This window comes from Scaptodrosophila lebanonensis, unplaced genomic scaffold, assembly GCF_003285725.1.
Source record: "Scaptodrosophila lebanonensis strain 11010-0011.00,11010-0021.00 unplaced genomic scaffold, SlebRS2 tig00000072-arrow-pilon, whole genome shotgun sequence".
In the NCBI taxonomy this organism is placed as follows: Eukaryota; Metazoa; Arthropoda; class Insecta; order Diptera; family Drosophilidae; genus Scaptodrosophila; species Scaptodrosophila lebanonensis.
Genome location: NW_022060558.1, coordinates 4194958 through 4209582, shown reverse-complemented (window position 1 = coordinate 4209582; position 14625 = coordinate 4194958). Strand labels below are relative to the sequence as shown.

At 39.6% G+C, this 14625-nt stretch overlaps 2 protein-coding genes across 4 annotated transcripts in view; one reads left to right on the top strand and one right to left on the bottom strand.

Moving 5' to 3' along the window:
• The window catches only part of LOC115625064 (unconventional myosin-XVIIIa), a 34681-nt gene extending 26678 nt beyond the window's left edge, over positions 1-8003 (bottom strand). Inside the window, exons 1-4 of one of the 3 annotated variants that reach the window (XM_030519940.1) lie at positions 7385-8003; positions 7060-7326; positions 5856-6674; positions 5650-5793 (exon numbers count right to left, since the gene is read on the bottom strand). In XM_030519940.1, the coding sequence (XP_030375800.1) occupies positions 5650-5793; positions 5856-6674; positions 7060-7326; positions 7385-7519 (1365 nt within the window). In that variant the 5' untranslated portion in view covers positions 7520-8003. Of the gene's footprint in view, positions 1-2617; positions 3682-5649; positions 5794-5855; positions 6675-7059; positions 7327-7384 lie in introns of those variants that run through there. The other 2 variants (XM_030519939.1, XM_030519941.1) reach the window with 2 other exon arrangements.
• Positions 8004-8851: 848 nt separating this feature from the next.
• LOC115625048 (RAC serine/threonine-protein kinase) lies at positions 8852-14067 on the top strand. Its single transcript, XM_030519900.1, has 7 exons — positions 8852-9291; positions 10961-11610; positions 12254-12451; positions 12521-12910; positions 13205-13438; positions 13508-13654; positions 13720-14067. Exons 2-7 carry the CDS (start codon positions 11095-11097, stop codon positions 13774-13776), a joined length of 1542 nt encoding a protein of 513 aa, XP_030375760.1. The 5' UTR covers positions 8852-9291; positions 10961-11094; the 3' UTR covers positions 13777-14067.
• Positions 14068-14625: the final 558 nt, after the last annotated feature.

The following is a 14625-nucleotide window of genomic DNA, read 5'->3' as shown; positions in this document are numbered from 1 at the left end:
ATCCAGACGGATGGACGGACGGACATGTCTAGATCGATTTCTCTCGTCATGCTGATTCAGAATATATATACTGCATATGTAACACATATGTACTTTGCACAAATCTAATATACCCTTTTTACCCTAAGGGTACAGGCTATAAAAAAGGGTTTGCGTATGGAATATATGTTCTAAGCAGTTACAGGTGACTAATTATGCACGGGTGGGGCTATTTCGTTATTATGGACTCCTTAGTACACGGTTCGGTGAAAAATCGACAATCGAACACTTGCAGTCTCTCAGCAGAGCCCACATAGCCCGTTAGTCGACGCAGCCTTTTAAACATTTAATAACCAGAGGGCTTACACACATGGACGGTTCGATTGTTTTTCTATGCGGCCTGTTACACCTTTTTTTAGGTGTCACGTGTTTGGGAATTTTATGACAATACCCTCATACCGATCGCACATAGGGTATAATAACATCTATTTTTGTCGACTACATTTTACACGCATTTATTCCATTTATTACTTCAGCAGTTCACGCTGCGGTATATTTATTTTGGTTCCTTTTCTAGATTTGATGATGTTTCTAAATCTTAATTGGTTGCCTATTCGCTTGCTTGGTGGGTCGGTCGGTCGGTCGTTCGGTCGGTGGTTCGGTCGGGCGAGACGCCCGAAACCAGACGACGCGTTATGCAACTCTCAACGTCGCCGACTACGCGCTGCCAACACGTTCAGCTCACATTTAGAGCTATAAATGGCATTTAGCTGCAGTTGCTGTAGTTTACATTTTGTATCTTTATACAGAATTTTATGCGCAGAGGCGTTAGTCTAGCAGCTTTTTGTTTTCTTTGTAGCCGAATGGACTAGTTACACATTAGAGTAAATATGAATACATATTGTGCAAGGTTCAATAGCCCTTAATAAGGGCCTTCAAGAGGTGCGTGAGCATTGAAGTGTCCCAAGACTAAAAAGTAGGATTGAGGACAGATCTCTAATTAATTTATGATTTAAATAAAACAATGAGCCAAACCCCCTTTTGGAAGAAGTTGGAAATATGTAGAAGGCAATCCAGAACTAGTAAATCCCTTTAACATATACATATATATCAAATAGCTATAAGAAGCTTATAGGTGTGGAGTTTCGAAAGGCTGAAGTCGTTGCATAAGAAATAAACATTGAGGCTCTTCACACTGAAACCATCAATTTAGCAAGACTTTATTTATAAACAAACTTGCTGAAAAGGCTTTCGATGGATTTCGGATCATTTCCATGTTCATCATTGATTGTTTACAATACATTAATATAAACGATACTGTCGATAATAAGTCGATGATAAAAGAACTGTAAAAGCCGAAAACGTTTTCAGGCACAAAAAAAAAAAAAACAAAGAAGAAAATTCATTCACAAAAACGACCGGAACTTCTCTATAAGATAAACGCACACACACAGTGTTATTTGAAACTATTTTCATAACGCAGACATTCAGTTCAATGAACCTCACAATCTAAGTAAATGAAGCGCACAAAATTTTTGATAATGAACTGCAGAAAGTTACGCTAATTTGCATGGCTATACAAAGAGGAAGAGAGAGAGAGGGCTGTTTAGCACTCATTAACTGGCGGAAAGATCTGTTAAGCAGTTAAGATTCCATACATACAAACAAACATATATCATGTGGATCGAACCTAAGTATTTCTTATACACTTCACACAAAACAATGAAGCAACGCAACTAAATGAGTGTTTCCGTTTGCAGTCGTCTTTGTCGTTGCAGCGTAGGGGGCTCATAAAACCACAAATGGAGCGACAAAACGACTGTATAGTTAAATGACAGACATTGGCCCAACGCTCAATGAACGGCCATTGGAGTTTGATGCCCCAACGCCAACGCTAAAATGACGACCATAATGAAGAAGCATGAAAAGTAAATAAAGTATAAAGTATGGCATGTCCCAAAGGCTATTCGGAGGTAAGGGGACAAACTACCAATGCACATTGGGCTAACAATATCAAAAAATTCTTATTTGTAAAAATAAAAATTTGTTTGTTTACATAACAAATTTCTTTTTCTCTGAAATCGCTTTTTTCCAATTAATTTCTTTTCAAATCAGATTCTGCGTTCGAATTAGCTTCTGATTAAGATAATTTAATAATTGTCCAACTCAGGGCAGTTTTTTTAATGAAGATTAGTACCGAAGTAAATTGTTTGCGCTAACTTTTCTTAGAACTAACCGATTTAGATGAAATTTTAAACAAAAGTAGATAATTATATAGAAATTATGTGTGCAAAGTTTGGTTAGGGTCGCTTTTGAAATGTGTACGGTATTGTCGAAATTCTGTTGCAGGGAAAGGGGGGGAAAATTCGAAAAAATAAAAGTTCTGCATGTTACATACTTTGCACAAGCCTAATATACCCTTTTTACCCTACGGGTACAGGGTATAACAACTAAATATTTACCAAACGTTATTAACATAATTTTCTAAAATGTGCTTCAAAGACATTAAAAACCTGTATTCGGAAATCTATGCTTTAGTGAAAATTCATATTTTCTAATAGAAGATGGATCTTTCAAAAATATATTGGCCCAGTGTGCAACGGTCTAACTATGCCTAGAAAGTTTTTGTAATGCGCACCTTTTGCTTTACGCTTGCATCATAATTTTTATGGTTGCACGCCAACGCATTGGCCCAAATGTTTGACCACTGTAGACTGGCATCGCGACGTCGTCGATAAGAACTGCGTATGTTGTTTGAAAATGCAGTTCCGGACCCTGCGGTCTTGGATGGCGTGGCTGCTGCAGCGCTGTTCCAAGGTGGGCGTATGATTGGGGACGGAGAAGTTGTTGTAGTTGATCCCTTTTGTTTAGTTTGCGGGGCCAGACGAAGGCTGCGAGACTTAATTGTATTCCTTTGTAGGGGGCTAGAGATTTGCTTCGGTACCTCCCTGGGGTCGTTGGAATTACTGGCTATCAAGGGCAAACATGCAGTAACTTCGTTTGCTTGTTTGGAGGGCCAGGAACTTGAGTTCTCCGAGCCACTCTCACTTATGGTCTCTGAACTGATGCTGTTCTTGCGCTGCTTCGTCATCTTTGGGGGCGTAGCTTTGCCCTGTGCTGGCTTCGGGGGGAGTTTCTGGGATTTGCTGGTTCCACATGCATGTGCCTTGCCCGTGCATCCCTTGTGAAAGGACGGATTAAGACCAGCGCCTGGCTGGGCGGGTATGGCGGGCACAATGCCACCGCGCAAAGTCTGCTCAAAGGTCTTGGGCTTCAAAAACATGGCGATTTCGAACTGTTTGTCATGTGATAGGCGTTTCTCACTGCACTGCTCGTGTATTGTTTGTCATGGCTTAAACAACTGTTAGCCTCTGAAGCATAACAACAACAATGCCTTCAAGCGAGCGGGAAGTCAAGTTGTCGGCGCGTGCGTAAGTACAGAAAAAATTAGAACGCGCTCAAAACCTTGGACTGGAGCAGCAATACTACGAAAACAACGTTGAGCACTTAGGGTTGTGTGGGGCTGCTTTGTCAACATTTACAACTGTTGTTGGGCTGCTCAAAACGGCCAATCAAAGATGACGACGTAGTCTAGCGATTTAGTCTTTTTTTTTAATGCCGGGAGCGGTGCGGCGAGTCTCACAAAAATTGATTGAAATGCAAGACTTAAGTCACGAACACGTTCAAGTTATAAATAATAATAAAGCAAACTTCGCGTATCTCTTGAATGACAAGATACATTTTGTATATTGTCGTCGTCGGTGTTGTTGTTGCTGTATGCCTTTGAGGCAGACGGCGGGCAGCAGCTTTAAAATCTCTCGGTAAACTTTGTTCACTGTGGGTGAGCGCGCCGCGTCGACAATTTCCGTACCGAACTTGGGTAAAGTTTTCAACGTACTAACAGCAGCGCTCCAACGAAATCGACGTCGAGGCAGGCAACAACAACAAAAAAAGTCAAATATAAAAGCAGCAGACGCACACACATTCGTAACAACAACAACCTCAGTATTAACAGCAACTACAGCAGCGGCCGCAAAGCTCTGGTAAGTACAAACATTCGTTGCAGTGCCGCCGACGACGACGCCAACGACGAGGCGACGTCGCTGCTGTCTTCGCTATTTGTGTGTAGGCAAAAGGCAAGGCGCAGCGGCAGCAGCAGCGACAAAACAGAGATAGCAGCCACCTAGCGTCTGCAGTCAGCAGTGGGCGTAAAAATGCGCAAAGACTGCACTGGCAGCGGTATCGGCAGCGATGTCGACGTCGACGTAAGCTGCGATACCAATGTTGACGCCTTCTCTGCGATCTTGCACTACTGTCAGTCGTGCTACACACACAAACACATACGTACACACACGAACTAACACACACGCGGCTAATGCTGAAACTCTGTCTGCGGCCCTAATAGCGACGGCATATCTAACAGCATTTAGGCGAAACAATTTCAAAGGCTGGCTGGCTGGCTGGCTGTTGACTGCAGCAGCGCAATTTTGTGCCGATATTTGTGTTCTTGCAACTGAAATTCATATGCAACTTTTGTAAACAAAAGCAATGTTTATACATTTATGTTAGTGTGTATGTATGTATTTCAAACAGGTTTTCTGTTTAATGCGAAATTGAGTTATGTCAAGCGGCGTGTTTATAAAAACAGACATATTACGTACTATATAGTATACCTAATACCCAAAAGCGAACTGAACTCTGTTATCGTGGACAGCGTTTATTGGATTCATTAGGTTTAATCTTAACAAATTCCCACTGTTCGTGGTAATTACGAGCGGACAAAATATATGATCCCAATCCCTAAAGTTTATTGGTATCTACATATCTTAGCGACAGGTCAAAAGCGCCTATAGTCCAAAAAGAAAATTCTTATAAAATAATTTAAACTGTATTTATGCTATTTTACCATCGACGTTTTACTCGCCTTTTTGAGTGCGATTATACAATCCAAAGATAGTTAGTTCGATTTTAAAGTACCAAAAAATGATATTTATTTTTAATTAGCACAAAGGGACAAGTGGATCTATAATATATGAGCCCGTCTATCTGTGTGAATAGAAATACTCGTTGGGCTCTTCTTTATAATAGTACATATTTGGTAATGGTAATGTTGGTATATTTTAATAAAGATGTCATTACTTTGAGAAATTACTAATTTTCCAAACTGAACAATAGTGCTTTTCTAAAAGTTGATTGGACTTCTAAGAGGTATTGTTTATTAACTAATAAACAACTAGTTACCCAACTAAAATTCTTTTTTGGAACTATCGCTGATGATGATATGATTGAAAATGACATTGGCCTGCGCATGGATCAAAGATGTTAGTCTGCATGCCAAATTTCCTTTTTCTAGTAGATATGGTTCGAAAGATTTGGAATTGGTGCGACTTCACTCCTGTCAAATTATTTGAATATTGCCAAGTTCTCTAACGAAGCTATAAGTATGTATTGCAGATTGCATTAATATAATCAAAATTATAGTCTATGTGTTATTTCAAAATGCATAACAAATAAGAATTTGTACCAACAGTTCCAAAGCTGCACCCTCATGTCGGGTGTTATTCAATTTTGCTGGGCCTACACGATTTTGACAATGTTTCTAAAGTTTCTCATTTCCTCTTTCATTAAATGAGGCCCACACATATTAAGAGTGCAATAAAATGTACCCACCTGTCGTTTGAAGCGTTTGCTAGCGCTGCGTCTTAGTGTATTGCAGTTTCCATTTGTAATGGAATGATCGATTTCCTCAACAGTTGCCGAACTTGGTGCCATGCAACGCTTGCTCAGTTCCACCAGCTCGGCAACAGGCTGCACCTATTGAGAGAGAACCAAAGTAATTAGAATTTCTTAAAACATGATAGGTGTTTGCTACCAACCTCCACAGTGACGAAGTCGCCGCTGTTGCGTATCATCTCAATGATGATCTCACGTGAGAGCTCAACCACAGGCGTGCCATTGACCTTGATCAATCGGTCGCCAGGCAATAGACCCGTAGCACCGCCCCCCGCACCAGGCTCAGCAAAAATAACGGGCCGGAATGTGGGTGCAGTCAGTGACTCGGTGCGATCCAAGCAGATGGCTTTGCGCAAACTGAAACCAAAATCCTGCCTTGGCGATTTTTGACGGTGTATGACCAGCTCCCTAGGCGGGGGCAGTTGCACCAACTTGACCGGCGGCAGGGGCAAGTCGACATCCTCGAAGGCGTGTACTCGGGCCCAGCGATCAATGCCCTGCGATTCGCCCACAGGACTCAGCGAGAAGGGCGGCGTGGCAAACGAGGAGTTTGTGGTATCTGTGAGACTGTCCGCGCTCGGTGACGGTGATGTCAAGACGTGCAGATGTAAAGTCCCACCAGCTTGTCTGCCATCCGCTGTCTGCAAAGCACCGTATCGTGCATTGGCCGGCAATGTCATTGCGCGCTGTTGAGGCGGATGCTCGCCATCACTTCTCAAGCTCTCAACGGAAGTAAACGAGGTGCCATGATGGCTGGAATTTGAGCCAATGGAGCCGGCCGCACCCCGTGAGCCGCTGCTCTCGTACAAAAGCTCATTTTGCATGGTGTTGCGTATGAGCAACTCTGGTGTGCCACCTACAGGAAACGCAATCTCCTCGTGCACATTACTCATGTTGCTACGGGACCCTTTCAAGATGCCGCGCTTGGGCGGCTTTGGTGGCACCGGCGGCATAAAGCGATTCTGCGTGCGAGAAAGGAAATAAATGTCTTAGTAAGAAATTGAAGAATTTATATATAGAGTGGGTCCTTGCATAAATTAAGGAGATAGCAGGAAGCCCACAATGTAAATGTGTTCCTGATTAGGCAATCGATTCAAATCATGCCGCAACCATCATGAAAAAATTTAATAATTTCCCAACCTAGGACAGATCTAAAATAGAGGTAAAGATTTTATAAAATATTCCTGCTAGCTCGTTTAGGTATGCCAGGCCCCATTTAATTAATGGTGTCAATAATTATGAATCCACTAATTGTGTACAAATTTCATTTTGAAACAAATGGTTCAAAATAATTGATTTTTGAATATATGGTTTTTATGAATATGTATCTTTGTATCAGCGACATACCTTAAGTCCTGCGGCCAAAGTGGAATGTGTTATTTCGCTGTAGTTGACACCACCCCCACCTCCGTTCATGGCACGACTCTCAATGTGTGTCATCACAGATGCTACAATTTCCTCATTGCCACGATCCTGCTCGGGCCCAGTTCCATTTCCGCTGCTGGCATCAGCATTGAGGGCAGCAAAGAAATCGGCACTATAGTCGGCAGTTATGCCACTGGGAAGTTTCTCCTTCTCTTTGCGGCGACCGCGTATCTTAAGGGAACGACGCACCTGCAAGATAAACCGATAATGAATTCAATTGTAATTCTATTACATTCCATTTACGAACCTCATCCAGGCGCAGCAACTCATCGGTGCTCATGCTCCCCGTGACGCTCCCTTTAGCCTCTTTGCGCAATTTCTTTTCGCGCTTGCGACGTTCCTTCTCCTCATCGCCAGCGTTTTTCTTCATAAAGTTGAACATCGTGCTTTTTGTGAGTGTGTGTGTCGTCGTCTATGTCGGCGTCTTTATTGTGGTACATATGTACGTGCATATGTGTTTGAAAATTTGGAAGGGATGCTCATCGGGTGTAAGAAAAAACGCTTGAAAGATCAAGGGCGTGTCATTTTGCACTGTTTTAGTTCAATTGATTGTTGTATATATGTACACGGTTTAACCCTTCTGCTGGTCGGGCCGCCTTAATTTGATTTACATTTCTTGTTGTCTGCTCTGCTCTGCTCTGCACTTTGGCCACTGCAACTGCCACTTGGCCTTATGTAAATATGTACAATTGTGGTCGTGGTTGTGTTTATGGGTGGGAGATTGGACTTGTCTTACAATTTTTGTTAGCTTTGCGTTTTTTGTGTGCTCGCACGCTCACTGAGCGTCTAGTTATGCACTCTCTCTCTACGAAATAAACCCTAGCGAATGCAATTTCGCCAACTACACATACATACACACACAAGCACATACACATGCATTTCTATATTGGAACACCCGCATGGAAGACATACACGTACATACATATGTAAATATGTATATAAACAATTTCGCTGGTCTTTCTTTAGCCGACTGCTTTTCTCACTGAATACAATTCGTACACACATACAATTATACACACATACCTACATACGTATGTAGGTGATGATTTCTTTTTGTTATTTTTTTTTTTGCCGTTTTGTTTTGTTTTTAGCACATAAACACTGACACTGTCTTTGGCATTGCAAGCCGATTTAGCATTGAATTTTTGTGTCGACCGTCAATGCGTACTTTAAGAATTTAGCAAACAATAGACAATCACCACCAACGGCCAATACAAGGCAAAAAAGAAAGTTGGCTGCCCCACACGCCACAAAAACACAACAACAACACCAACAATAACTCCAGCACCCCAACCATTGTTTTTGCAGTTTTTTTCTTGATAAGAAACGCACACCCAAACAAGTGAATTTGCCAATGTTTTCACCAGAAGAAAAGGCCGATATAGCTTTGTCCGTATTATTATCAGGGCAGCATACCGTTTCTGCTGCTTACCTGTCAACAATTCAAACGACTTAATTAAAAAATATACGCGTTTTGCATTAAACAATTGGTGGAACTTCTGTGCAGTAAGACCGCACTTTGAAAGCGAGAAAATACGTAATACTAGTTTGAGATAACAAGGTGGTTACTCCGACCGATCAGTGTGTACACGCCTGAAAATTAGAAAATATATATTTTGGTATTTTCCGCTCGCGGCATTTTGTTGTTCCTAAAGTCTGGTCAGTATTAGCCTGAATCGCCATTACTATTTTTTTTTCACAAAAATTTGTGGAAATTTCGAATTTAGAAGAATTGTACTAAAATAATAGGTCGCCGGTGAGAGCTGGTGCGTAAAACGTTTGAGAATGTTAAACGCGCTATTTACAAGCGAGTGTTATGTGAATAGTTAAAGTCCTGCCACCGAGACGGTGACCAAGTTTCACTTCCATAGAAAAAAAGTGAAGCGTAAAAGAGCCAAACTGTATAAAAAGTGCTTAATTATTGTGCAGTGCATTGAAAATTGTGTACAATTATACTAGCGTTCACGCGTGGACATTAATCGGACATCCATTTGCATACTGTTGTTGCCTTTTTCACAGCAGGAGCTACAACAACAATTGAGACGACTACAGCAACAGCAGCAACAACAACACATAAGCACTAAGGCCGTGACGTTTCGTTGCTGTCACCAGTTTAGAGCGCCAGCTTTTTACATTAAAAACAACAGAAGTCTGGTTTGTACTTTGGCGAAATACATTAAAATCAGTGTGTTATTTGCAATCAGTTTTCGCGGAATTAACAACTGTTTTAGCGCCCATAATTCAATGGAATTCAAACATATGTCTATACATACATACATATCCATGCATATGTACATAAGTAAATGCATACATACATACGTATGTATAAACAAAAATACATATAAGAGTATGTACAAACATATGTATGTATGCATGAATGTTGATGCGAAAGGCATTTGCCACAGACAGCCGTGGCCTTTGTGTCATGTACATATGTATGTATGCACGAGTATGTCATTAAGTATGTATGTATGTATGTACATACATATTATGTTTGCATTTTGTGTAGCTACAATTATTTTGTTTTGGTCGCTCGTATTGGTGTTCCATATCTTTATCTTTCTATCACTTGTTGAAATGTGTTTCCCCCAAAATAACAGACAAATGCATAAGTCATACATTCGTGGGATATATGTATGTACATATGTATGTATGTATTGTGTCAATTTCATTTTATGTACATTTGTTTACGGTTTTAGATAGCGAAATTTGTACAGCCGGCAGACAGGCGGCAACGGCAACAATAGCAACAACAACAAAAAACGACCGCAACAGCAATAGCACGTCTTTGACATTTTCGCAAATCGCAAATGAATATGTTTTTGCGATCATTGCCGCACACCCATACATATACATGCACACGCATATATGTACGTACATACATACATATATACGTAGACAGTCGCCCCTTGCTGCTCATCACACCTTTATCAGAGACACTCTCTGTCTGTTTGTAAATCGCAACTAGCTCGAACCGTATAGGCTAGGTATGTATGTACATATGTATGTATGCATGTGTGTATTTATGTTTGTTTGTGTTGAATGCACATACATGTATACAAACATATGTATAAGTTCATGAACGCGGGTTGTACCACAGACTTGTTCTGATTTCGCGGTAAACCCAATCGCGAAAAATTTAAACATATGTAGTAAGTACGTGCATATGTGTGTTTGTGGGTGTGTGTATACAATCTTAACACATAGAAGAACATTGTGTGGGGAATTTCTTTGAAGCTATAGGGAATAACAAGTGCGGCGCCACAACGACCTACAACAAATATGTGGGCTCTTAGTCATGAGCGCCCATTCAGCAGACCGACAGCCCTATTGCGATTACAGTGGTGTTTCAATACAACAAACTATTTATAACCATTCATGCGGTGGATATAATTAGCTACCCATATCGTTACGGAGTCCCTGAGATATATGAAAAATATCTTTATTGGCGCTTTAATCAGAGCAACATATTCATGATGATCCTCAAAGATCTTAGCCTTAACCATCCATTAAAACCATAAGGTATCTTTGTAGTATATCTTAAAAATTTTGTATGTATATCTTTAGAAATTTATCATGTGCTTAATTTTATGTAAACGTCTGCAAAAAATTTAGTCAAGTGCGTTAATATTACGTTAATGGTGGGATTTTCTGTATGTGACGCAAATGCAGTTGTAACAACAAATGCTTTTGTAATTTATCATAGCAATGCTAAAAAAGTTGTACTCATACATCTTATAAATAAATATAAATGTACATGTATATGAATATCGCCATAATAAACAGTTTAATTAGCTAACGGATTTTTTACCTTCAATTGCAGTATCAGCCACAGATTTCGAACAATCGGAGGGAATCAACTTTATAAGGATCTACTTCCCATACATCGCCGCCAACGCCGGCAGCGATATCAGATTACTACACGCCCGAAATTTTTCCCAAAATAAAGCGGCGATCATGTCATTATTGGCAACCTCGCCATCACGAATTGATCCATTCACAGTGCGACCACAAATCGTCAAGGAGGGTTGGCTACAGAAACGTGGCGAGCACATAAAGACCTGGCGCCCACGTTACTTTATCCTACGCCATGATGGAACGCTTATGGGCTACCGCAGCAGACCATCAGATACTACGCAATCGGATCAGTTGCTAAACAATTTTACTGTTCGCGGATGTCAGATTATGACGGTGGATCGTCCCAAACCATTTACATTTATCATACGTGGCCTGCAATGGACGACTGTGATAGAGCGCACATTCGCCGTGGAGACCGAAGCGGAGCGCCAACAGTGGACCGAGGCCATCCGAAATGTAGCAAGTCGTTTGAGTGAAATGGGCGAGACGGCCATGTCCCCATCAGAGGAAACAGATGCGGCCGATGTGGATATGGCGGCCATAGCCGAGGTCGAGCTGTCGGATAAGTTCTTAGTGCAGGGCACAACGCGCACCGGAAGTGGTGTTAAAAAAGTCGTAAGTATCAAAGTTCCAAACATTTTATAATATATAAAACAGTAGAGAGCCCAAGGAGGTAGTTTAAAGTAACTAGTTTGGCCCAAATTAAAACATGGCTGGGTATGCTATTTGGATCCATTGTGTGGATTTAAAAATGAAACACTCGGGCAACATTCTAATAGCCAATCCATATTGGAGGAAATTGTAAGAGATTTTCATCCTGAATATCAGAAATGTTTTTAATTGCGTTTTTGCACCTAATATCTAAAATTATAGCTTTAAACAAATTAAAACTAAACAGTTTTTGTTCTTTACTTTATACATAATTAACAAGTGGAAAAAAAAAGTCGAGTGCCCCGACTTTGAAATACTTTGTACATATGTGTAGAATAATTATAGATTTTTAAAAATTTAAGCAGGTGTATATATATATATATATATATATATATATATATATATATATATATATATATATGTAATATATACATTGTGGGGTCTGCCACGCCTCCTTCTGTGTGTTACATTTTTCACCTCCCGCAAACATATCTTATACATTTCATGTACAGAGTATACAAATTAATGTGTTTATGTCACAAGGGTACAACCATATTCAATATTCGGAACACATGTAATTCATATTTATGAGCTTTTTTATTCACAGACATTGGAGAACTTTGAGTTCTTGAAGGTGCTCGGCAAAGGCACATTCGGCAAAGTCATTCTGTGTCGCGAAAAAGCCACAGCCAAGTTGTATGCAATTAAAATTCTCAAAAAGGAAGTTATAATTCAAAAGGACGAGGTAGCACACACACTTACTGAAAGTCGTGTACTCAAGTCTACAAACCATCCCTTTCTTATTGTAAGTACATGCACGTATATGACACTGATTGTATATTCGGCCGATCTAACGCTATCCTTTCCTTTTCAGTCCCTTAAATATTCATTTCAAACCAATGATCGCCTGTGTTTTGTCATGCAATACGTGAATGGAGGTGAACTCTTCTGGCATTTAAGTCATGAACGCTTCTTTACTGAGGATCGTACACGATTTTATGGGGCCGAGATCATATCCGCATTGGGTTATTTGCACTCCCAGGGCATCATATATCGTGACTTAAAGCTCGAAAATCTTTTGCTGGACAAAGATGGACACATAAAGGTCGCCGATTTTGGACTGTGTAAAGAGAATATTACCGATGGGCGTACAACGAAAACATTTTGCGGCACACCGGAATATTTAGCGCCGGAAGTATTAGATGATAACGATTACGGGCAGGCGGTGGATTGGTGGGGCACTGGTGTAGTTCTATACGAGATGGTAAGTGTCATTCTTACTTTTACAGCCGGTACCCAAAGGGTAAAAGGGAAGGGTATGGTATTTTAGTGCGAATGTATGCAACTCACAAAAGTAGTCGTGACAGACTGTTATATACCTTTATTTTATTAATTTCATTTAATTAATTTAATTTTTTGTTAAATATTTTATCTATGTATTTTTTTTTTTTTTTTTTTTTTTTTTTTTGTGAACTGGGTATGTTAGACTCTTACCATTCCTTGTGTTAAAATTTAAATATGCTTCAAATTCAATGCAAATTATTTGTCCATTTTATAGATATGCGGTCGTCTTCCTTTTTACAATCGTGACCATGATGTGCTCTTCATGCTTATTCTCTCCGAGGCTGTTAAATTTCCACGTAACATAAGTGAGGAAGCCAAAAGTCTCTTGTCTGGTTTATTAGCAAAGGATCCGAAAAAACGTTTAGGTGGTGGTCCAGATGATGTTAAAGAAATACAAGCGCATCCCTTTTTCGCGAGTATTAACTGGACAGATTTAGTCCAAAAGAAGGTAATTCTAAAGTGAATAGGGTGGAATACATAATTACAAATCCTGTTGTCCAATTCTATTGTCTTCTAGATAACACCGCCTTTCAAGCCGTCAGTGGAATCAGATACAGATACACGCTATTTTGACAAGGAGTTTACGGGTGAGAGTGTCGAACTAACGCCACCCGATTCAACCGGTCCATTAGGTTCAATAGCGGAAGAACCACTTTTTCCGCAGGTAAGCTGAGTTTATACCTTCCGCTACTTCGGCACTCATTGTAATCCCAATTCTTACCCATGCAGTTCAGTTATCAAGGAGACATGGCCTCAACATTTACAAGTCTTCCATCGATGCAATAGAACAAGCTGCAACCTACAAAAAACTATATATATTCTGCTTCAACTGCTCCATAGAAATGGTAATTACCTACCACACACTCTACCAATAAGCCCAAAAAACGATAGTAACTTATTTTTAATAAAGGAAAAAAGAAAGAATATAAATCTGAACTAAACTGCGCATACTTGAGGGCGATATAAAAATAGTTTACTACGTACGATACATATATACTTATATATACATTTAAATATACAATTTTAAGGATATCATTTAAAGTGAATAATTAATTATTAAACAAAAAAGTAAGCAAATGAGTACACCCCATAGCATAAATCCAACATGAAAAAAAACAATTCGAAATATTTATAACCCAAAGAAGCAAAAAAAGAAAAAGAAAGAAAGAGCGATCAGTTCTGAGTTACAATGAGTATATACTGTTACAGTTGCCTCTATTGTGCTGTGCTTTATGCAAAGCCACATAAAAATCAATTTTGTATTTGCATAAAGGTATAACCTTTAAAAGCTAATCGAAAAGTTTATCATTTCAGTTTGCAAAGTTCATACGAACAGAAAATATGAAAAACGTTTATAAAATGGATTATTTCAAGTAATATACCACTTGCTAAACAAAAACAATTAAATTAAATTAAAAAAATTTTGATATTTTTATATATGCAATAAAAAATAAACGACAAATTATTGAATATTTCGTGACGAAAGGTACTGTAAATAATTAAAACAAAAAAATACAAATCACCCAAAAATCATGTTCTGGCATTTCGACTAAACACATAAATAAAAGAATAATCTTTCTTCTATATACAAGACAAAATCTTATCAATGGAAACCTACATACCTACATACTTACA

What these genes read in the sequence shown, in the direction of transcription:
- LOC115625048 (XM_030519900.1), top strand. Translation starts at nt 11,095, where the DNA reads ATGTCATTATTGGCAACCTCGCCATCACGAATTGATCCATTCACAGTG. An exon ending in CAGATTTAGTCCAAAAGAAG is followed by an intron (nt 13,439 to 13,507) that starts GTAATTCTAAAG and finishes ATTGTCTTCTAG; the next exon opens with ATAACACCGCCTTTCAAGCC. An exon ending in AAGAACCACTTTTTCCGCAG is followed by an intron (nt 13,655 to 13,719) that starts GTAAGCTGAGTT and finishes TTACCCATGCAG; the next exon opens with TTCAGTTATCAAGGAGACAT.